The sequence below is a fragment of the Bidens hawaiensis genome, unplaced genomic scaffold (assembly GCF_021521415.1).
Source record: "Bidens hawaiensis isolate Kalapana, Puna unplaced genomic scaffold, B.hawaiensis_p1.1 tig00014336_1, whole genome shotgun sequence".
Lineage (NCBI taxonomy): Eukaryota > Viridiplantae > Streptophyta > Magnoliopsida > Asterales > Asteraceae > Bidens > Bidens hawaiensis.
In genome coordinates this window covers 300,370-326,278 of record NW_027492234.1, presented here as the reverse complement: position 1 = coordinate 326,278, position 25,909 = coordinate 300,370, and the positions used below count along the sequence as shown (strand labels likewise).

At 34.0% G+C, this 25,909-nt stretch overlaps 1 protein-coding gene and 1 pseudogene across 1 annotated transcript; both read left to right on the top strand.

Moving 5' to 3' along the window:
- The first annotated feature begins 11,394 nt into the window (after positions 1-11,394).
- On the top strand, positions 11,395-12,952 carry LOC143546401 (NADH dehydrogenase [ubiquinone] iron-sulfur protein 3 pseudogene; annotated as a pseudogene).
- A 7,488-nt stretch (positions 12,953-20,440) lies between these two features.
- LOC143546410 (protein DEFECTIVE IN MERISTEM SILENCING 3-like) lies at positions 20,441-24,087 on the top strand. The gene is made up of 6 exons (XM_077038086.1): positions 20,441-20,522; positions 20,591-20,816; positions 21,668-21,859; positions 21,938-22,258; positions 23,187-23,412; positions 23,825-24,087. The coding sequence occupies exons 1-6, from the start codon at positions 20,441-20,443 to the stop codon at positions 23,873-23,875; spliced, it is 1,098 nt and encodes a 365-aa protein (XP_076894201.1). The 3' UTR covers positions 23,876-24,087.
- The last annotated feature ends 1,822 nt before the right edge of the window (positions 24,088-25,909 follow it).

Here is a 25,909-nt window from a genome sequence, read left to right as displayed (position 1 = left end):
TCAAGTGTTCCAGCAGCGAATTTGACCAAGTGAGGGGGGGGGGGGGAAGGAGTTCCGATCGGGACTTTGTGTGGGGAAGAAATAATAAGTTAGGGTTTATTATTATTATTATTTATAATAATCTATGTTACACTTTGGCCCCTCCACTTCTAAGTATTACTTATCTAGCTTAACTAACTTGTTTACATCTTGAGTTAGTGGTTATAACGATGTTATCACACAACACCTAAGTCTAACACATAATTATCACATAATTACTGTTTTGACGTTTTTCGTTTATTCACCAATCGTTTGCGTCAACTCGTTTGCGTTTCGGTGCAATTCCCGAAAGACTACACATGTAGTAAGTGTTAAGCGTCATTTAAACCCTAGTTTAAATGTAATGAAGTGTGTGTTATAGATTCAGTGATCTTAAGTTTGAATTGACGGAGTTGAGTTAACGGAGTTAACCTGAAATTGACAATTGTCACAGTAAATTAAAATTCAAACCCAGCACCATTCTTGGAAACGCAAGCCAAACCCAACCAAACAGCCTCGCACAGAAACACGTCCTTTGTATAGTATATGTAAATCCACCACTTTACTTACTTGAAACGTTGATATACTTCAATTTGTGATAGATTCAATTACCACGTATTGCTAAAACCTACCCAAACTCAAAACCACTCACCCATCTGCAAGGCATGTACCTAACCATTTGTCTCAATCACATGTTTAACCTCATGCTTCAAGCCTACTAACATTGTGGTGACCTTAGCACACTCGCCATAGATTGGAAGGCCTAACTTATTTCCGCCATGCAATACCCTAACCCCGCATCCTTTGTCGACCTTATATGATTTTTCGGTTTCAATACTTAGACTTTTACAAAACTTATCAAACTCGTCTACATTTTCTTTTGCACATTTTTCAACATTTTATTTATTTTACTAATACCTCGTACCAAATCCCAAATCCTTAGTTATTTTAATCTTCAGTCAAATTGATTTCTTTAAAAGAATTTATTACCTCTATTATAATAATTATTAATTTATTATTATTATTATTATTAAAGTTATTAATATTATCATCATTATTAATATTACTACTACTATTGTTATTAGTACCATCACTGTCACCATCATTATTATTATTACGGTATTTATCAGTATGATTATTATTAGAATTGTTATTATTATTATTGTTAATATTTTTTATTATTATTGATATTAGTAATATTACTAGTATCATCGTCTATTTAAAGTAAAATATTTGCTTCAAACAAGTTTTGAGCCCTTTTAAACTATTTTTTTTATTCAATAATATTTTTATTATTATTATTATTATGATTAGTAATATTATTATTACTAGTATTATCTTCACCTCTAATAATAATATAACTATTATTTCAAACCGTATTAAAAGTAAACTTTTTGTTTCAAACAAATCTTAAGCACTTTTGAGGTTATATTTCATTCAACAAGTCAGGTTATTTGACAATCTCTTTTCTAGGCAGCTGGCCAAAAGAAAACATTTATTTTTACGTTAAGGATTTCATAAAATTCTCAAGTTTTAGCGCTAGTTAAAAACGTTTTGCCTAACTAAAACAGAATAATCTTATTTCACCATGAGATATAAAAACACCACAATTTACAACCGATTTTCATAAATTAAAATATATGATTTATCCATTCCCTTCTTTCCCCTTCGTTAACGCCAATGAGTTTCGGCTAAGAAATCATGGCACCATCCCACGTCAACATTCATGCCACAAACAAACCTGCATTCGAGAAGACAAGCGTCGCAAGCTACATTTTCTTTTCTTTAACTTCTTCTTCACGTATTTTTTGGACGTACCCAAAGTTATTTTTTATATCCACTTCTTTAGAATATTGGTTACAAATTTTATTTTGATTGTTCATTGATCATTGATCCATATTCGTTTGTATTTTTACGAAACGTGAATTCGTACATCATTCTTATTCGCTTTATTAAATCGGTTTACGTTTGTTATTTCAAATCTCTTGGTCTATGACCCATTTTTCTTAAACGTAACCGTTAAGTGAAAATTGAGACTACGAACATGTATGTATAGCTACCTAATAGAAACCGTATTTTCATTTTATTTCTACATTTTACTATCGGTGACCGGTTCTCTCCAAACGAATTCGTTTACTTAGAACCGAGACTGTGTCCCATGTACATGTCGAGTTTATATTATGTTATACACAAATTGTTTTGTTTATTCGTGTACTTCTCTTTCACTCGATTTTTTTAAACCATTATGTTGTTCTTGGTTTCATCAATCTGGAATCAATGCTTTATTTTGATTTCGAAATTTCAATTGTTCACTTTGATAAACTCAAGGTTTCTATTGGAACTTTTCTTTCACAGACTTAAATGGATTTTAATAATGTGAATATAGAATTTCGTTTATCCGTTTTAATTCAAATTATTAATTTATATGTTGTAATGTTCACTTCATTTCACCTCCATGTTACCGTTAGTTGCGCTGCATTCTTTCGGAGATTTTCATTTGTTCAACATCATGGTATTTTGATACTTAAAAGTTTCGTTTATCTAATCTATTCTCGAACCCAATGCGTTATCAATTTACATGTTCATACGTCGTTGGTTAAATGCTATGTTTACCTGCCACGTTATTCTCGACCCTATTATTTCAATTACATGTTATGATTCTAAATGTTTCATTCTTTGACTTCAATACCTCGTTTATTTCGTTTTTAACATCGTTTACTTGGTTTAGACACGATGATATTATTTACTTGATTTAGTGTTTTTGCATTGCCCTTGGTCTGAACGGTCTATTAAGGTGTTTTGTAATGTTTTTACCCTTTTAATTCATTATTTTATTTATTTATTTATTTTCAACGTTCTATATGAATTTTATTTATCTATCAAATGTCTATGTCTTAAAACCACACAATAGAGCAAGTTATATGAACCATCCGACGATAGAGCTAATTATGGGTCGACACGTAATTATCAAAGTTCTCGCATGGAAAATATAACAAGTTCGGTCGTGTGAAATAACTCGAAACTTGGAATGATTTTGGAAAAACGGGACAAATGAAATATTATAAGGGCATGGTGGATACGCCGTTGGTACTTCCTATATATAAGTGTCCTTGTCATATTTCCCATTTGTGGCGTCTTTCGGTTCATTCAAAGATCGGCGTTATTTTTTTAATTATTTAAATATGTATGTATAAATTGTTTAAACTTTGAACAACTTTTAGTTGTTTTCTTCTAAAATTTTATTTTTATTTTAATTTCCGGACGAAATTTTTAAAAGTTGTGAATCCTGTAACATTCGTTAATTTTTAAACCCGAAAACCCAACCCGTTTTAAATTTTCTGTTTTGTTTCTATTTAAATTTATATATTTTTATAATATTATTAATTAATATCAATTTTCGTTAATGTATTTTATGTGATCATTTCTATGCAATTATATTTTCACCACCCTTGTTGTATTACATACAAATTTAAAATATTCATAATCAAGATCAAATATTTATGTACATGTCCCATGCAATTTACTAGAATTAATATTTAACTACTACTACTACTACTTTTATTATTATTATTATTATTATTATTATTATTATTATTATCATCATCATCATCTTTTCATATTATGTTACTTCACTAATAAAAAAAACTAATATATGTTTTAATTACATAAAGTTTATTAAAATAGTTAAACCTTATGAATGACCCATTAAACTATTTTTAATTTGTGTTTTAATTATATTAAATATGATTTAATTTCTTTAATTCCATAAGACATAACAACTCTATAATTTCACTATAAAAGGAGGACAAATCTTCTGTTATTTTCATACCTCAATACATTATTTTCTTAAGCTTAAGAGCACTAACAAGTAAGTTTTTACCATTTCATCCATTTTATAGCTATTGTTTTGATATTTATCTTGAATGTTCATACTTGTTCATAAGTTGTTCTTCATGATAATGTTACTTTTATCATAAAAATCTTATATTTTGGTTTTAAGAATCAATATGATCATGGATATCCAAGATAAACACTATGATTTTTCTAAATCTTGGATCAAACCTAGTTATTATGCAAGAACAAGCATGAATATATATTTATCTAAATCTTATGATTTGTTGATCATCATAAACTTATAAACTTTCTTTTAAATAAGATGATTTATAAAAAATTTCTTTTATTTAAAATATTTCACAATAAATATAACATACTTCATATCTTTAAATTAATAATTGAGTAAATTAATTATTGTTTATTTTATTTCAATATAAACTAATATTTATAATTTCTTTAAAAGAATTCATGCAAAACATTTAAGTTAATTAATTAGTAAATTAATTAATTATGTTACATGGAAAAAAAAACGTTTAATCATAAATTATTATTAATATTGTTATTTAATATTATATTAATAAGTTATAATTATGTATCTACAACTCATTTTTTAAACTAATAAACATCAAATGACTTTTATAAACTTTATTCATTGTTGTTAAACTAATAAAAAATTCTCAAGTCCTCATCTGCCATAAGTTGATGAAATAGATATTTAAATAACGCATAATTCCTAAAACTAATATTAATTAACTTTTATAATCCCGATAGTTAGTCTTTAAATTTTGTATTTCCTTTTTAATTATAGTTTGTGAGGTTCGATCATTTATTTCCTTAAACGCGCTTTCGGTTATTATATCAAGTTATCATCCAATTGCAAAGGTGAGTGTCTCACACCCCTTTTTACGCTTTTACTTTTGGGGGTAGCATATATATCCTATCCAAATTACAATTTCGTTTATTCATTATTTACAAACTACAATTCGCTACATGGACTTGTGTGTTTATTTGCTTACTTGCTCAAATATTACGTGCTCATGGTTTCCTCATTATGTATGATCATACGCTCCCCTATGCACTTAGGACCTCGATGTTATGAGTGAAATAGGGACCCTCAATCCGAGTACGTTGGTTGTTACCAACGGAAAGGACACTTACTTGCGCTATTATCCGAGTACATTGGTGCACAATCTCAACTGGAAAGGACCTTACTTGCCCATTTACACTTGTTCATGGAATTGTTGATTTTTATGTATTTATATCAAAACTTGTGTGAACTCACCAACTATTCATTTAGTTGACATTATTTTATATATATGTTACAGGTACATTTATTCGAAGTTGAAACAAGAAGAAGACATTAGAAATTAGGGTATTTCAATAAATGGACAAGTTAAATTGTTCTTATATTTTTCATGTATTTCATGTTACAAACTTGTGTACTTGATGTTTAAATTAATTAATGATAATATTGTCACTTAATAGTGTCACATGTGTTTTGAGCAATCTGTACGTCACACTCAGGCGTTTCCGCTTTAGCCGGGGTGTTACAAAGGTGACATCATTTCTTGGTTATACGTTTCAGAGTTAAGGGTTTGCATAATTAAGTGGGAGAACTGCGTTAAGTATTTTCAATATATCACTGACGTTCTCTCACTGCTGAGGTGGGATGTGCGGATGCTCGCCAATCGTCCGTTTATTAACTGTGGTGGAAATCAATTAGCTGATGGTTTCATCAACATTTGCTCTTTGAGGTCAGCCACGGGTTTAAGTTCTTTAAACCACAGGTTCCAACCAGGAAATACATCGACGAGATTTATCCTAAAACTGGTTGGAGGAAGCTGGTTCTTAAAGTAAAGCCTCCTAGAACTATGAAGTGTGTACCAGTGTAGTCCTTTCCGCAAGATCTTCATCTATCGTTCAATCGATGGTACTACGACAACAGAACATGCGATGCAGTCATCATGTTAGGCAAAGGGCTGAAGACTAAGTTTATACGAGTCATAGACCCAATGTGGCTCCTTAATTTATCGGAGACCGACAACGACATTTTGTTCGAGAACAAGATTTTGTTTGAAAGGCGTGAATATTATGATCGAGCTATGCAATTCCAACGCGTTGTACGTGTGTTTCATGCATTCGGGATTCATAGTTGTCGTGATTAGAAAACCAAGTGTTTCAAATAATGGTAAAAACAAAGAGCTCAAGACAAGAGGTGTTTGTTAGTGCACGGTTTTGTCGTCTTGGGTCTTTGTAATCATTATGTAATTTATTATTATTTTGATGTAAAGGGCAATTTAGTAATTATAAGTCCCATATGTTAAGTTATAGTTTATTCGTTAAGTATGTTTAACGAATGAACAGTAATCTTTATTATTACATGTCCATTTATTAAGGACGTTTAATGAATGGACCTTATACGATATGTTATGGCTCATTCGTTAAGGTTGTTTAACGAATGAGACCAATCGTGTTTATTATATGTCCATTCGTTAAGGATGTTTAACGAATGGACCCTATACGTTGTATCCATTCGTCATGGAATGTTGACGAATGGGGTATAGCGAATAAGTCATTCGCTCTACCATTTTGGTTATTTATGTAATGGAGACGAATGAAGGCCATTCGTTACGGAATGTAACGAATGGCATTCATCTTCTATATATAGGCTGTTCAACCTAAGTTTAATTTAAGTGTTTATAAAGTAATTTATCCTGTGTCATTACTCTGCCCGATTATCCACTCAACACTTCACTAATATTATAAAGCCTAATATACATAAACATATATCATATAACTAGATATGATATTCAATTGATATGTAACTAGATCTGATATTCAATTGATATGACGGATTCGTTCAATTGAAGCTCAAATCGTGTTTGTTTCTAACAACAAATACTTTGGTGGCACAACAGGTGTGTGTGAAACCTTAGGATGAAATGATACAACCTTTACATTAGAACTTGAACTTGACATATTGTTTGCCTTTTTATTTTAATAAAAATCTAGATTGGAACAGTCTGTAATATTTGGAAGTGTATCCAATCCAGATGATTTTACAAGTTTTATTGGTTTTATCACATTTGGTTTATATTTCACTTGTGACTTGTTAACAGTTTTGAATTTTCAAAGGCTTTTTCCAGTTCTATCAAGCTTGATGTTTCATCTTGAAACACACTCTCTATCAGTTCAGGTTTAACTAAATTCAAAGGAATATCTTTTTCATTGAACATTTTGTTAACCCCTTTTAATTTATAAACCCGACCCCTTGATACTTTACCATTCTTAAATGGATTAATGAATTTCATCAAATCCTCATCAGGAATCACGGGCCTTTTGATGATTTTTGTTTTCTCATAAGAAAGTTTTGAACCATAAACAGCATCTTCAAAATTATGTGGTTCATAAAGAATATGATTTTCATGAAAAATAATTTTATCTTTTTGAATCACATGTGGTTCATCAACTTCTTCAACTAAACCATCATAGACATTTTCAGTGAAAACAACATTGCGATGAACTTGAAATATTGGAATTGATGTTTCACTAACAAGTTTTAAAGGTTTTATTGGTTTATATTTCTTCTCATTGATTACATTATTCTCAATCACAAGAGGATCAGCAGTCAATGGAACATCAATATCAATTTTCTTAATATCTCCTGTGTTTGGAATACTTGTATAATCATTTTGGAAAGGAGGGGGAATTTCTACAAATCCTAAGCTTGTTTTGCCATTCTTTTTTTAATAATTGTTTACCTCAATATTTTCATTTAACAGAAAAGAAAAATTTCTGAATTTACCCAGTTTATCTTTCAAGTCCAGTATCTCATTTCAAGCTTAGTGACATTGGTTCTCAGTTTTAAAATTTCTTGAAATTCATTATCAATCATTATTAACTTTACATAAATCTCTGCTTTTAAGTCATGATTACTAAGCATTAGTCTTTTCTTTTGATTTTTCCTTTATCTCAACTTCTTGTCAGTGGTTATCACGAATAATTTTCAAATCAAAAACAAGTTGATCATTGTGGTGACATAATGAATCAAGTTTAGACTTAAGTTCACCACAATGAACACACTCTTGTTCATTAACAATAGATGAACTTACATTATCAAATTCAGTTGAAACAGATTTATAAGAGTTAGAACTAACCTCTTCTATTTTTTCTATGCAAGCAAAATTTCCATGTTGTTCTACAATTGAATCGTATGAATTTGTTTCGGACTCATCACTCTCGTCTGTAAGCCTATCACCCGTTGCATATTCAAATTGCTCAAACAATGCCAAATTTTCTTGATTACCCCCATTATATGTGTTACCCAACAACCGTTGAGACCAATCAATTTCTTCGTGAGTAACCAAAGCTTGTGACACTCCTGGTTTGACTGATTCAGCTCCTTTTGGCTTTTCCTTGGACTCAAAGCTCTAATACTTCTTGTTAGAACTTCTATCTTGAGTCTGAGGTCCAGGATATTCCTTCTTCATCTTGTCACATTCCTTGGAGAAATGACCAAACTCTTGGAAATTGTAACATTTTACTTTTAACTTATCGAAGCCAATTCTCTTGTTCATTACTGGCAAGACTTTTCCTGTTCTTTGCATAACCCTTTTAACCTCCCTCACAATCATTGCCATATTCCATTTTAGATCCATCAATTCAAGATCATCCGGATCAATCTGATCATAATCTTCATCTGTTAAATCACTTGTAGCAATCCTACTACCCACCAAGTGCTCATATGATGTCATGAAGGCAAATTATTGCCCAGTCTCCTTCATGTTCACATTTGGTGGTTGTGAATTTTGAGAAAATGCACCAGAAGAAACACCAGAACCAGATGACATAAAAGATACATGAGGAACATATTCAGCACCTTATGGAATCTCTTGATTGGTTTGTGAGTAAAAATTAGTGATCGGAATAGATGTACTACTCAAAGGAAGTGTTCCCCCATATAGAGTTGAATCTTGATTGTCGTTTGAAGAATTTTTACATTTCAAATCATACTCTTGTTCTTCCAACTTCCGCACAAATTCCATTGCAGTGAGATCATCATTCTTGAAAAAGCTAGTTTCTTTAAGACTAGAAGGTAAGTGGAATATGTAGAAGGTAATGAATTCTTCTAGGTATCAATCAGATCACTCTCATTAGGAGACATAGAAAAATTGTTCATTTCAGCAGTTAAATGACAAAATCTTGTCAACATTTCAGTCACTGACTCCCCTTTCAAGAGACAAAAGTTTCTAAACTGAAACTTCAACATAGATTTCGTGTTATCTTTAGTGTTTCCTATACTTCTCATATTCAAATGTTGAAACAAAGAAGCACATACTTTAATACTGCTGACTTGGTGAAATATATTTTCTGGCAATGCCATTTTCAAAGTCAAATAAGCCCTTGTTTCAATCTCATAGGCGTTATTCTCTTCGGTTGTCATGTTTATAAAAGTCTTTTTTGTGTACCCAGTAGAATCATTACCAACCAGCAAGAGTATACACAATATCCAAACTCTGCATATAGTCTGGATGGATAGATCCAAAATGAGCTATAAACCTTTGTTCCCATTTAGAAAAATTATATAACTTCATAAGCTCCGTACATGTAGTGCGAGACCCAATCTTTGAATCCAAGTTCAAAATTTGCTACATGAGAGCGTTATGGGAAGCAAGAGCGTAAAATTTTGTCATTATGAAAGTTTAAGGGTGAAAACCGTCAAGTTTGAAAGTTTAGGATGTAAGTTGACAATCTATGAAAGTTCAAGTAACGAATTAGAGAATACTTTATAACGAATGTAGTACTGTTCAACTGTATGAACAGAAGACGAATGAGAATAACGAAAGAGTGAATGAATGAGTGAATCTTGGGTAACATATGTGCGAGTTTGAGTAACGAATGAGTAAATGAATGTGTGATGAACGAGTGTAATAACGAATAAGGCTGACATTAATGAGTGAATAATATAACGGATGAGTCTACATTAGAACGAATGAGTATTTAGATAACGAATGGGTAGTTAGACAGTTGTTGTTAACGGTTAAAACCATCAAACGAATGACCTCAAGAAAACAACGAGTGTGCATTCATCATCTTCAAAATTTTTCAGATTCAAACATGTCCAAACCAATCCAAACTTAACCAAAACTCAACCAAATCAACTCAAATCACTTCCAAACCACTCTCAAACACAATTCGCAAAAATATAAACCAATCCGAACACATCAAACTCATCAATTCATGTCCAATTTGACCAAAATCCAGTCAAACACGTAAACTATTCCCGCTTAAATAGACTACAACAATTCAACGTGAACTTATACAATTAAATGATAACAAATACTCAGTTCATCATCGCGAATAATCCTAGAGTTAATTCATATTCAATTAACATCATCACAGTATCTAATTGATTAGTTTTTCAATACGAACAGTCCAAAAACTCAATTAGATTCAATTCGATACAATAACAATCCAAATCAATGAAGAATTGACTTGAATTACTAACCTAAATGTGTTTAAATAGACATATGCCTCTGATACCACTTGAGAGAACCTAATATGATTGATCACTAGTTCATACATTATGGATCTAGTCTTGTGATATGAATTACATTTAGGTATTGATGAATTATGTTAATTGTGTGTGTTGAGAGGTGAATCGGGCAGAGTAACGAGAGGAAACTGGAACAAATGAGAACTCTTATCAATTTCAATAAGTTACATGGCATTTATAGAAGTGAGTATATTCGGTCTCATTCGTTAGACAGTCCCTAACGAATGAGCCACTCATACGCTATCATACTCTAACATCATTCGTTTACATAACGAATTAACTTATGCGTTAGTCTCATTCGTTAACATCCCCTAATGAATGAGGACTAATGACACGCGAGGACATATTCATTATTAGCTACTTTAACGAATGTGTCAATGCGAGCGAATGTGTCATATATAGTTACCCAAATACCCTTAATACATTAACTAATATCCAAAATACATTAACAAAGACTGGGGCGCAAAATCGTGCACTAACACTAGCACGCGCCCTTACGTTTTCTTTGCTTGCTTAGAGGTACGAGCCTTATACAAATCCACCCCCTTTAATATGATTAAGAGAGGTCGCACCCTCTTTGATTTTCCGCACCAATCCTTATTTATGAGTTATTACTACGTATTTTTTGGGGTGTATAGCTCAAGTTGTAGAGTATTCGACCTTTAACCTAATGGTCGTAGGTTCAAGACCTGTTATACCCAAACCTAACTTGCACTAAACTATTAGTAAGGATGCGTAGTACCGCAAATAGCATGCTTTGGCCTTTAGATTAAAGGTGCTACAACTTCTTTGATTGGATGGAAACAGATATCTAAAGTGTGTGCAGTAAGGGATCTTTATATTCTAGTTATCCAGTCTTTGCTTCACTCGACAAAATCAATGCCCAACAACTCCCTTGCCTTTCTTGGTCGTACCAAGCCAACTATTTCTGACAAGTATATTTATAGAGCAAGAAGCAGAACTACAAGAAAGTTTTATCTATCTTTATGGATGACCACTTCATTTGCAAATATAGTTGGGAGACTTTACCAAATAAATGGGTAAAAAATGGAATGATCGGAACATTGGAATATCTCTGATACCAATACAAACTAGCCATTTCTACTTTTATGCTTTCTATAGTTGCATACCTATATAAGGCTTCATGTTTCGATCAGTATTTGCGGAGTTGATCATCCCTCTCAATAACGAACATTTGAAGTGTTCTAAAATTTATTGGGTACTCAGTATAACTCACGCATTCGTGTATAAACCAGTGTAGACGAAGTAACATGAATATCGTTGGTATTCAGTCCATTTCCATCAGCCGTTTGGTGGGAGCGAAAAGTTTGGGATATGTTTGGTGTTTTTTCTATCAATTATCCAGATCTACGTCGTATATCAACATATTATGGTTTCAATGGTCATCCATTACGATAAGATCTTCCTCTGAGTGGATATATGGAAGTACTCTATGATAATTCATAGAAACACATGGTTTATGAACCCATTGAGATGAATCAAACATCTCGTTATTTCGATTCTGCTAGTCTTTAGGAACATCGTGGCGACGAAAAATTCAGAATCAGAATAGGTCCATGTGACAAATCAAAAGAAAATGTTATTTGCTTTGTAAGAATAAGAATTCACTTCTATGAAAGACTTTCATGGGAATTGTCTTGATCGTCGCATATCATTGTTAAAAATAAAAAGGAAGAAGTGTTATAGCCTACAATTCTTCCCAATATGGAATGAGTAAAGTATCAAGCTAAAAGTTTCGATCTATATGAAAAACACGGGTTTTTTTTCTTTCTTTGGGTTCATTAATAGCAAAGTATCATGATTCTATATGAGCGCTAGCGCTTTACTAATAGAATATAAAAAGAAAAGGGGCCTTAAAACATAATAGGCTACGCTGCGACTATCTTGGATTAAAAAAGCGTGAGGCGAACAAAAGCGAAGAGATCCCCAGCCGAAGCGAAAAGCGCAAAAGTGAATATTTTTTTAACACGAGGCGACCATATTTAAAAAATATTTAATTATTTATAAATCAGATATGATCTACAAACCACACTATAATATATATTAAACGTCTAAAAGATCAACATATGTATATCCCAAAATTCCAAAAGTAGCTTAGAACAAATTTTCTAGTACCACATGACTCGCTAAAAATACCAAAGTAGCATAAAAACAAGTTATCGAGTACAAAAGAACACTACTCAAAAGTGTTTCAACTTTCAAAAGTTTATAGCCAAATGTGAAAAGTCTAGAAATAGCTAATTATAATGGTTAAGTTAAAAATGAGCTAACCGGTCGCTTTTTATACACAAAGCCTTCACATTCGCACTTTTTCTCACTACACAAAAGCGCAGAAAGCGTTCGCCTTTTGAAATGGATTCGCCTTGGGTAGGCAAAAGCATCGAGGTGCTTGTCTTGTGTCACTTTTCGCCTCACATCGCCTTGAGCGCGCTTTTTTAAACCATGACTACTCTAGGTTTGCTTCTTCAAGCTTCACCCCTTATTGAAAACGAAACTAACGAGCAATCAAACTAAAGCGTTAATGTTATACCTTTTGCGCTAGGAGCTCACTTTTGTTTTCTAAGTGGAAGCTATCGGCGGGGTTTTCTTAACCGGATACACAAAATTGGGATCTCTTTGACATGCAAATCTATCTATCGGGAAAGCATCGCTTATTCAATTCAAAAAGGACTGATTATTTAGAACCTTGCTCCTAAAATATGTAAGAAAGTGTTGTGGGGATTGGCGGGATGATGATGAGTATATAAATTAGTAAATAAGGAATGGCAAGATAAATTAATATCGATGGAGGTGTATTGCCGCTTAAGTTACATGAGTGGTCCTACATATTTGAAAAGATTGAAATGCCTAATGTTAATGCCCAACCCCGTCACAAAACTAAAGTTATAACTCAAATTTATTACTTTAAAACCTCCCTTAGTATCCAAACGTGTTATTGTTGGTGCATAAATGTCAGTAGTTCATATGTCTAGTGTCTGTAATCGAGTCTGTAATATGGTTTATGTATTTGTTTGTTTAAAGCGAAGTTGTTGACAAGTTCGCTTAGGCGAACTTGTTAACCAAGCGAAGTTATGGACAACTTAGCCTGAGGCGAAGTTGTCGTGTATTTATATAGATTACGGCTTATCGTTTTAGGAGTGAGAGTTCGTGTAAATCAGTGAGTCAAGTGACGTGAGGTCGAGAGTCTGTAACTGTGATTATATCACGTGTTGAGTTATTAATATAACGTGTGTTTGTTCGTATCGCTTTCGTGTGTTCGTGTGTTTGTGTTCTACGTCCGTAACGATCTACACAGGGATTCCGCACCTGTGTATATCGGGATATCTCGTGTGATCCGTCCAGGGAACCCACAATTGGTATCAGAGCCAAATACGCTTTGAGAATAGATAGGAGGCATCAAAATCTCTGAGTTGTTGCCCACTTAAATTTTGAGGCTTAATCGAACCTAACTCGTATCACAGAAATGATGAAAACCACTTTAAGTTATACCTGCTTACAACCTGTCTCTATATGTCATAATACAGCTAAACACGGATCTATGTGACAGTCACGTAGTTAGTATGATTCCTGTTCGGATCTTTTCTAAAACATGGTAGTCCCTAACTAGACTGAAATTTGATCCCTTATACTTTAAATTTTTAAAGTTTTTGTACTTAGATAGTTTTATGATTTTTTAACTGGTTACTTAGAATTGATCATGTCATTTATTTCTTAAAGGGAAGTTTTAAAGAGTTAATTGAAAAATGTTCAAATTATAAGGTTTGATTTTGTAAATATAGGCGATGTTGTTAAACAGGCGAAGTTGTGAATAACTTCCCCTAGGCGAAGTTATCCGTAACTTCGCCTGTATAACTCCGCCCCTATATAAAGGATTTTAAAGGTCAAAACATTTCATTATTTGAATATCAGCGAACTTATTCACACAGTGAACTTATCCGATTTTCATCCGATTATCCTTTTGTTTCCGATTTCATTCATTGTTCAAGGTGTGTTCGGGTTCTATATGTTATACTCGATGTTCGATGTCGTCATTCCTAGGTTGTTTCGACACCCGGTTAACGACCTCGGACGTTCGAAACCTATACCCGATTTCAAAACAAGCTTTTACGTGTTCATGTACAACCTGGTCGTTTGGTTATCATTAATATCATGTGTTTGAGCCTCCTCAATCGTCAAAGTTAATCGAAACACCGGTTTTCCGGATTTCGATTAACCTTACTATCGCCGTTTCAGATTCAGGCGAAGTTAAGGTTTAGGCGAAGTTATCCGTAACTTCGCCTGGAGCTTAAATTCGCCTGAGGCGAAGTTATCCGTTCAACTTCGCCTGAAACTTAAATTCGCCTGAGGCGATGTTGTGGCGAGGCGAACTTAAAGATGAAGCGAAGTTGTTCCCAACTTCGCCCCAACTTTAACTTCGCCTGGAACCTTTTTAACTTAATAATTTTTAGTCGAACTTAAAGCTAAAACGAAGTTGTTCCCAACTTCGCCCAAACTTTAACTTTGCCTATACAGTCTTTATCACAACTTCGCTCATGGTAATAAGCGAACTTGTGTTATGCTTTAATGTTTATCTAACTTGGTTCGCTTTTGCAGAGATGGCTGCTGTTGTCGGTGCTGGAGGTGCTGGAGGAGATGACGGTGACAATCAGAGGCAATTTTTCCCGGGTCACAATATGTACATCACTCTTGACCCGGAAGCGAGCGGCGTTGAGGATTACCGCGAGATTATTACTTTCCTCATACGCTCGAGGATTTTTCATGCTATCACGAACACTCTGCCGATATCCTTACCAAATATCGAAGACTTTTGGCAGACGGTAGAATACGATTGTCGTGTTGAGCCCCCGGTCATGCGAGCGACTGTGAACAAGCAACAGGTTCAGTTCAATTCTGAACAGATTCGGGTGGCGTTACGGTTTATAGAAGAGACGAGGGACGACCCAACTGAGTTTGTGGCTCCGTTTCGTGATGGAGCGTTTCTCCGAATGGGCTATTCTGGTCCATTAGGCGATTCACAGAGACGGAAGGGTTTTCTACTTGGTCAGTGGTGCTTCCTTATGCATGTCATGATAGTTTGCATGTCAGGAAGGAAGGCGGGCACTGACGGTATGGATGCGACCATGCAGTCCGCAATGACTGCACTGACTTACAATAAACGCTATAGTTTTAGTCAGATGGTCTTTTACGAGATTGACAGACAGAGAAGGGCGATGGCTCGGGAGCGGTTCATTATGTATCCACGTTTCATCCAGATGATATTGAACCATGTGGCTCCGAATCTACCTCAGAGACGACCGATCAGATACGTGGAATCTGTGAGCAAACGTATCTTTGCTCAATGCCGCACTTCGAGTGCGAGGAGCAACCCTGAACGTCGTCCAAGGCATACTCCACTGTTTGGGTTTTTAATCAACCCAGAGTATGTTCCTGCTGGTGGGGACGAGTTCAGAGATCCTCAACCGCGACAGGCAAGAGCAACTCAAGCTGCATCTTTGTGTCAGCTGCAGAGGATATAGATCTTGATGCTGTCTTTGGAGGTCAAGGTTATTTCGATATGGATCAAGTTGTTACACATGAAGAGGTGCAGGTCTCTGCTGCACAGGGTTCGGGTGTGAGTGTTACTAGAGCAGCTACGTCGATGGCTGACTCAGATTTGGATGAGATCATGGATGAGGGGAGACGGTTGATGGTGTCTCGAGAAAGAACGTTTGGGAAGAGAAAGAGAACGGAGGATGATGATGAGTCAGAAGAGGAAGAAGATATACATAAGCTGATACGATGTTCAAGACGGGAAAGGACAGGTGCTGGTATGGGAGCTGGAGAGACTTCAAGGATGGTACGTTTCGCTCCGGCTGCACTGTCTGGTATGTCTATCGTTCCTACTTCTGTACAGGTTACAAGTACAAGCGCTGTGGATGTTCCCGTGGTGGCTACATCATCTGCTGGCATTCCATCTACCACTACAATCCAGATGACGACTCCGGAGATTGTGTCTCTACCACCTCAAACGCTTACTCAGTCGGTGGTTGCTGCACGATTTGTAGAGTCAACGGTCGTCACTACTGCAGGGTTATCAGGTATGGTACCACCTGCGGTTACGCCTGCTTCTGATGTCTCGCCTACGCCTATGTCAGACTCAGAGAGAATAGCTTCACTAGAGCGGATCGTGGCAGAGCAATCGAAGACTATTCAACGCCTAGTAGAAGCAAATCAACTACAGTCATCCCTCCTGGTTGAGCATGGGAAAATTATAGATGCCTTGAAGGAGTTCTTGGCATCTCAGGGGGAGATGAGCTGTAAGGGCGACGAGCTAAGGACGAAAAGAAGAAATGACCAAGACGATGATCCCAATGCATCGAAAGATGCAGGTGGTGAGCTGCCAAGAACTTCTCAAGCTCTTGGTACTTCCACAGCTGAGGGGGAGTCTGCCGACGCGGCTGGTGGTTCTGGTGGTGATGATGACGTGACTGATGCGTTGAAAGAACTAGATGATGATATGTTCAGCGATGATATATTGTTTGATGAAGATGTGCTGCCGAGTGATGTGATTGAGAAGATCGGTGAGCAGATTGAGATTGAGAATGAGATTGAGGAAGGAGAGATAGTAGAGGAAAATGTCGAACATGACATTCCAGAGGTTGAGAAGGCCGATGTAGGTGATCAGACGGCAGTTGAAGATACTGAATGGGAAGAGCAGCCGAGGTGGAAGGAAGGATATGCTCAATGGTTCGTCAAAACGAAGAAACCGGCAGTCCCTACAATGTTCAAAAAGAGTTACAATATTAAGGGCTATGCTGAAGCAAAGAAATGGATTATATGCTGGATTTATGATGAGCAGTTGCGGCTCTTCGTGATTAAACGATATGATGGAGTTCAGTGCCTTAGAAGAATGTTGAGATCGTTAAACACACTGCCTGAGTGTGAGGTTAAAGACTTAGCCAGATTGGGGTTGATCAATCGAAGTGACGATAATATGGCTAGAGTCATAGGGAAAATCGTATGGAAAGAGAGCATAAAGGAAAAGAAGTTTGAGCTGTTGAAACCACAGAAAGGGAAACTTGTTGAAGACAAGGATAGAGGTTTGAGAGCTGATGGAAAGCCTTGGATGGTTATGAAGTATAAACCAATCCGGTGCCTTAAAGAAGTACCGATGAAGCTTATGCCCAAGGATGTGCTCAAAGACCTAAAGTGGTGGTTCGTTGATTGTGAGACAGCGGAGGCAGTGATGGAAGATGAGGATGAACAAGAGATCCTTAGAGTTTACGATCCGATGCATCTTGTTAACTTATCGCAAGCTGATCTGAAGATGCTTAACGAGAAAAAGATCTTTTATATTCCTGCTTGGAAGGATGAAGCAAGGAAATATCAAAGGGTTGTGTCGGTGTGCGTTAGAGAAGGAGTGCACGCTTGAAGTTACAGGATTACGAGACAAGAGCTGAAAGATCAAGATATGAAGCTACTGCCAAGGGGGAGTCTGTTGGTGCATAAATGTCAGTAGTTCATATGTCTAGTGTCTGTAATCGAGTCTGTAATATGGTTTATGTATTTGTTTGTTTAAAGCGAAGTTGTTGACAAGTTCGCTTAGGCGAACTTGTTAACCAAGCGAAGTTGTTGACAAGTTCGCTTAGGCGAACTTGTTAACCAAGCGAAGTTATGGACAACTTCGCCTGAGGTGAAGTTGTCGTGTATTTATATAGATTACGGCTTATCGTTTTAGGAGTGAGAGTTCGTGTAAATCAGTGAGTCAAGTGACGTGAGGTCGAGAGTCTGTAACTGTGATTATATCACGTGTTGAGTTATTAATATAACGTGTGTTTGTTCGTATCGCTTTCGTGTGTTCGTGTGTTTGTGTTCTACGTCCGTAACGATCTACACAGGGATTCCGCACCTGTTTATATCGGGATATCTCGTGTGATCCGTCCAGGGAACCCACAGTTATTTACTCAAACCTAGACACCATTTTGTAATTGTCTCAAAAAACCAAATTAAGTTGATAAAATAATAGTGTGTAACATCTTAAATATATATAAACGAAATCTTCATATTTTCTTTAATTTCATCAAATTGCTTTATTTGTAAATGGTGATTTATCATACATTTGACTCGAATTCACGAGTATGGGTCTCACCAAACCCAGATAGCCATTAAACAGATTATAACATCTCATTATTTTAAAAATTAATCTCACTGAATAATTGATAAGAAAATCCTATAAAATATATACTAAAAATTAATATCCAATTTTTTTTAAAAAAGATATTATTTATAATTATGAAACAATTTTATAGTAAAAAAATAAGCGGGTTATGGGCCTCATCAAACCCAGATAGCTTTTAAACGGGTTGTTATATCTCATTTATTTGTAAAACTCTTTAATCATCAAACCCTATGTATATTATTAATTTCCTTACAATACAAAAAAAAAATAAAATACAAAAAAATATACAAATATTAGAAACGTAAAATGTAAAACGAACCCCATAATGAAGCCCTCTCAATATGGATTTAGTTACACGATTCTTTTTTCTTCTAAGTTTAACTTAAATGAAAATTTTCACAAAATAATATCCAAATTATAACAAATGAACATAAATGAATAAATATAAAATTTAAGTAGATAATTCATTTAACGTTTCATTAAAAAGTGAATATAAACCAATATAAATTAATCAAAATATGTTCAAGTATATTATTAAATAGCTTTTGAACTCGTGTATTACACGGGATTTGTCAAATAATAAAATTAAAAAGATCTATTATTTAAAGAAATAAACATAATTAAAGGTAAAAAGAAGATAAAATATATAGTATAAACAAAATCTCAAATTTACAAATTTGATTTTTTAATATACAACATTTGCATAAATTGTTTTGACCAATTACCTGTGGATAACTATAATAAATGAGATGAGAAATTAGAGAATTAAAAGAGAAATTATAACCCATTTTTCAAAACTTTTTTGTCCCATGACCCATGGATATGTAAGATAAATAAGATGAGAAATTAGAGAATCGGAAATGAAATTATAACACATTTGCCAAAATTGTTTTGGCCCATGACCAATGGATAGTTTAACGCCCTGTTCTTGAGTTTTTATAAAGGAGGGAAAGAAAAGGAAAACTAAGGATAGTTAAAAAATAGGTGTTCTTGAGTTTTTTTTTAGGATGGAAAGGAAAAGAGTAGGAGGAGTTAGGAGGGATTAAATTAATGTATTTTCTCAATAAGTTATCCTCCCAAAAATGGGATGATTACTAAGGATAACTATTTTTTAACATAGTTATCCTTTCCATTACTCTAATTTCCTTCCAACTCAAGAACACATCTAATTAAAAAAAATTTCATTCCTTTCCCTTCTCATTCTTATCCTTCCCTCTCCTTCCCTTTTCTTTCCTTAGTTAAAAAACTCAAGAACAAGACGTAAATGAATGAGATGATAAATTAGAGAATTAGAAAGTAAATTATAATTCATCTGTCAATATGGTTTTGCTCAATAACTCATGAATAGATAGGATGAATGAGAAAAGAGATTAGACCTAGAATGAAAGTGAGATTGCCACATATTTTTTATTAGTATAGTTAGATTAGATTAGATTTTTTACAGTAAATAAACTAAAATCCAAAAACTTACAATAACCGTAATAAAAAAGAAAAATGTAGACAGCGATACAAATAAAAAAGAGGTTACTCGATACTGGAACCCTCATCTGTTGATTCGTACTCAAAACCCCAAAACCTAAAGGTAAAGGTAAAGGTAAAGGTAAAGGTAAGGTTGCATCACATTCAATTGACCCGACCGGAGGTCCAATCATCAGCATGTATCCATCCACTCAACAGGTGCCAGTTGAGTTCTCTCTAGGGTGGCTTTCACATTTCTCATCGGTTGTTATGTTTACGCAGACGCCGATGCAACTTCCATCGTCTAATGCTGCAGAGAATCCCACACCCAGAATCACTAGTTGTTGATTCCTCTTTAAATCTATCTGTTTGTTAATTCTTGTACAAGATTGAAAATGATATGCTGTTGTTGGGAAACACAGCATGAAGAAAACATTAAGTTTTTAAGGACTCATACCAACGTCTTAGATAAACAAGGTATTATAGTCGTTTCCTTTTCCTAGTTGAATAAAGTTTGTTGCTTGATGTGCTTCTTTTGTCTCTAGTTACTTTGGGGAAGTATCATTCTTCTACCGCACCTAAGATTGAAGACGGTGATCTTTCGCATATGCGCAGTGAAGAGGCAACAATTGCAAACGTTATGAAACATGAAAAAACAGCCGCCGCACTTTTTTCCCAGCTCAAACGTCATAGAAATCAGGCTGCTAATATAAAAGATGTTCTCGGAGTTGTTGCTACTCTCGGGAAACTTAGCGATGATAGTCTTAGCTGGTTAGTTTTATTTTTCAGTGTTTTGTTGGAGTATTTATTACATTGCATACTTTAAACAAATAGTTCCATACATAATTATTCTAAAGAAACAATGTAAAAGATTGGTGGTTTTAGTGTATAACGATATAGTAAGTTTTACATTGTGCTTAACATGTTAATGATACTTTAAGATTTTAACTAAAATATGAACATTTAACAAGCAAAGTATCAAACAGTATTAACTAAATAGTTGAAGTTATAAATATTATTGCATTGTAGTAACAACTCATTGATTATTAATAATATACTCGTTTGATGATACCATCTGAATGTAAAACTGAAATGATATATGATCGCGTAACATCAGCTGGTTTCCTATAGTTATTCTTGATTCGTTTTTATTCATATTTTTTGTTAAAATTAAAAAATAGCCAGATGTTACACGGTCATATATTGCATTTCAGTTTTACATTCATATAAACAACCGTATTATTATTAATCAACAAAACGTGACTAGTGACTACAATGCCAAAATACCTATAATTTCGCTTATTTAGTTCATATTGTTTAATACGTCAGTTGTTGAATGTTGCTCGTATTTTTAGTTAAAATAGTAAGGTTTCATTAACATGTTAAGTACACTGTAAAATTTATACCGTTACACTAAACCAACAATCTTTTATATTTTTTCTTTAAAATAATTATTTATGCAATTGTTTATTTAAATTATGTTATGCAATAATAACGCTGAAATAGAGTTAAAAACACGTTCGTTAGTTAGTTATTTTCAAGGAAATTTTGCTATTGATTGGGAGCATGATTCTTGTTTCGAGAGATCTTTACAATACTTATCTGTTTATCATGGAGCGCAGGCTTCTTTCAGAGTACCTCGGGCTAGATAGTATGCTGTCATTAGTTTGCATAACATATGATGGTATCAAAGCTTTGGTTACATATGATAAAAGTGGTTCTATAAATAAAAGTTCTGGTCTTTATGGTCTTGGAACTGCCATAGGTCAACCTTTAGAGGGAAGATTTAATGTCTTCTATCTTGAAAATTTGAGGTATGTGTTATAGATAACGACGATATTTTTGATCTGCAACTGCTGTAAGTCATATAAGTTTACATTATATGAATGCAGGCCTTATGTCGGGGACTTTATGCCTAATGACCCGCAAAAAAGGCTTGATCTTTCCAAACCAGATTACCAAACGGTGAAACACCACCAGGGTTTTTTAGGGTTTGCTGTAAATATGATTCATATTGATGATGCAAATCTGTTTTATCTCACAAGTGATGGTAATGGTTTAAGAGAGACTCTTTTTTACACACTCTTTTCGAGACTGCAAGTTTATAAAACGAGGGCAGAAATGGTTCAAGCTCTTCCATGCATATATGATGGAGCTGTTTCATTGGATGGTGGGATTATTAAGGGTAATGGTGTATATTCTCTTGGCACTCGGTAAGATTACTATTGCTATTAATATCTTGCAATATGAGTTACCAAAGTGGTTATGTGATTTTGAATCATCAGAAGAAAATAGTGTTACCAAAGTTTTAAGGAATAATCTCATATATGTCCCTACAAAACTTAACATTTATCATATATGTCCAAAACACATTCTAGATATCATATATTTCCATTCTAACATATTTAATAAAAAACAATTCAGAATATGTGCATTTTACCCTTACTTTTTTATAAAGATTTAAAATCTTTATAAACTTAGCTTTTTTACTGTTTTTTTTAATTCTTCTTTTACCTTTTTCATTTGTACAACGGTTTTTTTCTTTTTACTGCTTTTCCAATTGACGCGGTCTTTTACAATGAAATTTACTAACTTCTTTTTTATTGCTTTTCCAATTGACTTGTTTTTTTCATAATCCCGACTTCACTCTGGTTCTTAATAAAAAAAATCGAGTCTATGGGAGATCAATAAAAAAAGTGCTCTAAAAAAGCAATATAAAGATGAGTTAAAAATGAGTTTTTAAAGTTTTTAAGAACGCCTTTTTTTTTCTTTTTTCTCAAATAAATAAAATGCCTCATTGGCGCCAAGCATGAGGGAATGCTAGACGATTGGTAATTTTTCCTCTGACCAGGATAAAAGATAAGGGTATAGTAGTCATATTATAATTGTTTTATGAAACATGTTAAAATGGTTATATATGGTATTTTGGTTAATTTACAAGAATATATGTTATTCAGAATTTGATTTGGATATGTATGATATACAACAAGTTTGTAGGGACATCTATGAAATTTTTTTTACTTGTAAACGAACTTTAATAAAAATAGGCAAACGATTATCATCCCAAGTTATAAAATTAGATAATTAGTTTTTCAGGTGTTTGGCAAATTTGAGGTTAATATCCCAAATTATCTTGTTTAGGGACGAGATTGATGTGAAATTCCCAATAACATCAGGGGTATCTTATCTTCCCGAGGCGTGTATTGAAGTTGAAAAAGAAATGAAGGAACTTAAATGGAAAAGAGAAAGAATGATGGAAGATATACAAAGGGAAGAAGCCTTGTTAGCACACGTGAAGTACAGTTTTGAAGTCAAAAAACAAGAGTTTCTAGGTTTTATGGCACAAAGCTCTCCGTATACGATGCCGGTAACATCTTCTCGTTTATTTTTGTTTAGTTGGTTTCTTTGGATGCTTGAAAAGAAACAATAGTAAGGGTGGCAAACTGGCAAGTCAACCGTCAACACAGGTTATGGTCGTGTTGAACGTGAACTGAAACACTTTTTGTCAAAATGTTTTAGATTCAGGAGTTTTTTTGCATAAAGAAAATACACTTTGGATCAAAAAATGTGAACTTTCTTAGATCCTTATTTTTATTTTTTCTGGTTGACCCGTCACTCTGTTAGAGAAAAAAGACATAACCCAAAGTGGCATGTTCATAAGTAAATGGGTCATGTTGCCACCTGTACAGAAGCTTTCTTTAGTAAACGGGTGAAAAATAACATTTTTGATGTTGTAATTTTTTCAGTAAAAATGCTAATTTATTATTTTATTTTTACAGTACCCGGTCCCGGTGCAAGTTACTCTGAAGGGAAAATCAACTCCAAGATAAAGTGTTTTGACGACAATGGTAAGTTTCAGGTTTGGTAGGAATTGGTGGTTTGAATCAGAACATGGAGCACCTTAATGGGTCAAGTAATGCCCAGACAAAATCTTGACTTTTGTAGCATGTTTGATTCTGGGCTTCAAAAATTAAGGATTTTGTTTCCAATTTTTTTGGAATATTAATATATGATGATGGTGCTTTCTAGCTTCTACTAGTTAATGTGTTATATCCCATCGTCTCTTCAGATCATTAGTTAAATGTTTATTAGGACTAATGACTTTGCTATGCGTGATTGTAAGACGTGTCAAATTAGATAAATGATTAATATGTCACATGTTGATGTATAAATTGCTAGATAACCATTAGAGAGTAAATCTCATTGTTCCAATATTTCAGCTGATTCACATATATGGGGAAACATGTAAAGTATTTTTTTCTTTTTTTTTTTTAACTTGCTCATAATATCTTATTCATTAATGTCTTATAAAATGAGTTTTTATCAAATATGGTGTCAGTTTTAACTACATTTGTTGTGTCAAAACACTTCTATTATTAAGTTCAAGTCATATAGAAGGAAAGAACATGACATCTAAGTGATTAGCTTATGGGCAAATTCAGAGAGTTCGGCTCTTGTTGTGGCACGACTTTCAAGTGGCAGTGGCAGTGGCGGTATGGTTTCCCGAGATACGGTCAAGCCAAACTCTGAAGCCAACGGTCCGGTTAAGACAACATAGTCTGGTCAGAGTGAGCAAACGGGGCTCCTCAAATTGAAAAGTATGGTAGCCTAACATATAAGAAAGTCATCGTTTTAAAAAAATAAATTCATATGAGATTTGACCAATATCTGTATTTTAGAAAGACAAATACGCTCTCTCTTCCCAAGATGGTTTCAAATTTCTTGGGGCCCAAAATGGATAATAATACTGAGGCATTTTCGACAAACTTTTATTTTAGTACGAGATCCAGTAATTCGTCTATCATTTGTGTGAACCATAGATTGGAAAGTGCTAATTTCAAAGCCTAAAATGCCTCTCTAGAATGTGTTTCTTTTTAAATTTTGCATTTAAAAAAGTGAGGGCTTAAAGGCTTATCTGAAGCTGCCTTTGACACTCCCTCATCCTACATCTAAATCTACAATAATGTCAATGTTGACCCTCAACGATATTGTACATTATTGATTATAATGATGTGATTAGCTAAAAAAAACTAAAATATCATAAGGCTAAGGGTAGTGGGGCGTTAACCCGGTGTCACACCCCGATCAAAGGTGGCGGAACATGCCGGGGTGCAACGTAATTGGACAAATACACAAGACACTATTTAAAGTGACAATATTTAATCAACTCATTTTATTTCATAAATCAATAAACAAAACATCTCGTTCATACAAACAAAGTGAATACAAGCAAACAATTATATTGTTCGTTTTACTAATATCCTAATAGTCTTGGTAACGTTTTTCGTCAAGTCCTCAAGTCAACAAAAGTCAAACCTGTAACATTTCATAAAATAAAATTTATCAACACAAAGGTTGGTGAGCAATTCATAAGTTTGAGCATATAAGTATATAGTGATAAAATGCCACAAAACTTGTATACGAAACGATAAATAAAATCAATAACTTGGATAAATAGATATCGCTAATAGAATTACGTTAGCGGCACCTAGCTATAAGGGGATGCCAAATAGTCTAGGATTTTATAGTTATCGTTAATTGCATTACGTTAACAACACCTTGCTATAAGGGGTTGCCAAATAGACTAGGATTTTATAGTTCCACCAACCAAAAGCGATAAACACATAGGCATATAATCATAGTACACCAAATCGAGCAATTATTTAAGTAAAGTATATAATAACGTTTGTGGTTTAAGATTCAAGTATAAAGCATTTAGTTTGAATAAGTATGAATTGTCACCCCAAAACGAAAGATTGAAAACGGGGTATGAAAGTACTCACATTCAAGTATTAAACTTGGTTCGGAAAAAGTTGGGTAAACGGAAGGCTGGGTCTAACGAGCAAAGCCTAAAAATAAAATAA